Source organism: Grampus griseus (genome assembly GCF_964374135.1).
Source record: "Grampus griseus genome assembly, chromosome: 8".
NCBI lineage: Eukaryota > Metazoa > Chordata > Mammalia > Artiodactyla > Delphinidae > Grampus > Grampus griseus.
The window spans coordinates 57,310,844-57,313,440 of record NC_139002.1 but is presented as its reverse complement, the minus strand read 5'-3'; the positions used below and the strand labels follow the sequence as shown (position 1 = coordinate 57,313,440).

General features: G+C 50.5%; 1 protein-coding gene across 1 annotated transcript; it reads left to right on the top strand.

Annotated features, from left to right (window-relative positions):
* Window positions 1–379: 379 nt before the first annotated feature.
* On the top strand, window positions 380–1,441 carry LOC309825566 (mesenteric estrogen-dependent adipogenesis protein-like; the record flags this gene model as incomplete). The annotated part of the gene is made up of 1 exon (XM_082659201.1): window positions 380–1,441. One exon carries the CDS (start codon window positions 380–382, stop codon window positions 1,289–1,291), a length of 912 nt encoding a protein of 303 aa, XP_082515327.1. The 3' UTR covers window positions 1,292–1,441.
* Between the last annotated feature and the right edge of the window lie 1,156 nt (window positions 1,442–2,597).

Here is a 2,597-nt window from a genome sequence, read left to right as displayed (position 1 = left end):
CATCAGTAGAGAAAAGATTTTATTTGTTTAGAAAGATACCATGATCAGCCTTTTTGGATATGAAAAGTGGGTCTTTCTCCCACACCCCTTGGGTAGGGTCTGATCTGGAAGGGGAGGGCAAAAAAAAGATATAAATTGCACTGTGTAAGAGAATAATGAGAGTTTAGGTATTGTTCATGGACAGCTTGAGAGACTAGAAAGTAAGAAGTTTAAGAGTAGAAAGAGGAGGCTTCTCCGCGCGGTGCCTGCAGAGCTTCGCTCCTCGCCGGCGGGCAGGCGGCCCGGCAGCACCTGAGCGGCGACCCGGGCGCGGGGCCGACCGAGTCGGGGCGCCCGGCCCCTGTCGGGGTCCATCGACGGCAGGAGCGCGGGCCGGGCCATGGCGGGGCTGGAAAGCGCACCGGCGGCCAGGCCGAGCCTGACCTCCATCTCGTCGGGGGAACTGCGCAGCCTGTGGACGTGCGACTGCGAGCTGGCCCTGCTGCCCCTGGCCCAGCTGCTGCGCCTGCAGCCCGGCGCCTTCCAGCTGCGCGGCGACCAGCTGGTGGTCCCGGGCCCCGCGGAGCCCGCGGCCACGCGCGGGGGCTTCAACGTCTTCAGCGACGGCCTCGTGCGCCTCGACGGACAGCTCTACCGCCTCAGCAGCTACATCAGGAGATATGTGGAACTGACCAACTACTGCGATTATAAAGACTACCGGGAAACTATATTGAGCAAACCAATGCTATTCTTTATTAATGTACAGACCAAAAAGGACTCCTCGAAAGAAAGAACGTATGCGTTTCTTGTGAACACCAGGCACCCCAAGATAAGAAGACAGATAGAGCAGGGGATGGACATGGTCATTTCCTCAGTGATTGGAGAAAGCTACTGGCTTCAGTTTGATTTTCAAGAGGCAGTAAAGAATTTTCTCCCTCCAGGAAACAAGGTGGTTAATGGAGAAAATTTGAGCTTTGCGTATGAATTCAAAGCTGACGCGTTATTTGATTTCTTCTATTGGTTTGGGCTCAGCAATTCCACTGTAAAAATGAATGGAAAAGTCCTGAATTTGTCAAGTACAAGTCCAGAAAAGAAGGAGACCATTAAATTATTTCTGGAAAAAATGAGTGAACCTTTAATCCGAAGGAGCAGTTTCTCTGACCGAAAATTCAGTGTAACTTCCAGAGGTTCACTAGATGAAGTTTTTAACTGCAGTCTGTCACCCAGATCATCTCTGATGGAGCCTCTTTTGGCAGAATTACCATTTCCATGTGTTCTGGAATCTGAAGAGACACCCAACCCATTTATCTGATTGGATTGGACATTTTGCAGCTCCTCCTACACCCCAGGCCTGTGCCAGAACCCAAGGCTGAGGGGATCCAAGACAGATGGGAGGCGGGTGCCTCTGCCCTCTGCTCCTACACAGACCTCTCCTTTCCATTTTTTTTTTTTTCTTTTTTTTTTGCTGTACGTGGGCCTCTCACTGCTGTGGCCTATCCCGTCGCGGAGCACAGGCTCCGGACGCGCAGGCTCAGCGGCCATGGCTCACGGGCCCAGCCGCTCCGCGGCATGTGGGATCTTCCCGGACCGGGGCACGAACCTGCGTCCCCTGCATCGGCGGGCGGACTCTCAACCACTGCGCCACCAGGGAAGCCGCTCTCCTTTCCATTTTTGTGGGTGATGCTGTGGCAGGGCTGATGCAGCTGTCTTCAGGATGGGAGGGCTTTGGCCCCATGGCCTGGGCGGTTCCTCTCCTTTTAACACTTCTCCAAAGAGGCAGAGGGAGGGGCAGAGTCCTGCCACCCTGAATATTTCGCTTATGCCCTGGCGTCCTGGGAGCTCCCTGGGCAGCCTTTGTGGGAGCCACCTGACCTGGGTTTTGCCCTGTGACGCTTCATAAATCTGGGTTTAGCCCTCTGCTTGTCTGAGCCCAAACCCAGCAAGCATGGGGTTAGCAGTGCCATTCTCTTGCAAACCTTGCTGAGCAAAAAGCCCAGGACATCCTTCATCAGAAGGCAAGTATGTTTTTCATCCTGCCCATAGGATGAAACCTTAGGAGAAACATTCACGGTGAGGCTCGCGGGAGGATTGGCCAGGTTGATAAGGCGGTAACCCTGCCACCCGCTGCCTGAAATTTGAACTCCCTTGACCTCCCTCTTAACAAAGTGGCCCGTGTAGAAAGAGGCCAGGTGATGTGATACCAAACATGACAGGAGAAGGATAATGTATGCGGCATTGTCCTCTCTGTTAAAAGCACATTATGTCAGTTGGGTATTTCATAAGCTTTTAGCAATCCTAACACTAAAAGCAGAATAGAAGATAGCTATGCCATTACCATAATACATTGTTACAGCAATACATTTTTCATCTCATAGCTACAGTGGAGTTCTTCCAAAAGACACAAAACATCGTCCTATTTACATCCTAAAAACCTGCATGAATGAGTTGCTACACAGGCTTATAATGAGAAAGATTTCTGGGTCCTGAGTATAATTTTTCTGTCCTTTTAAAAAATATTCCTGTATTATACATTATGATAGCACTACTGATTGTCCTTTCATTTATATTTGAAATGGTATGTACTATATTTGTGCAATTAAATTTTTCCTTAACATACA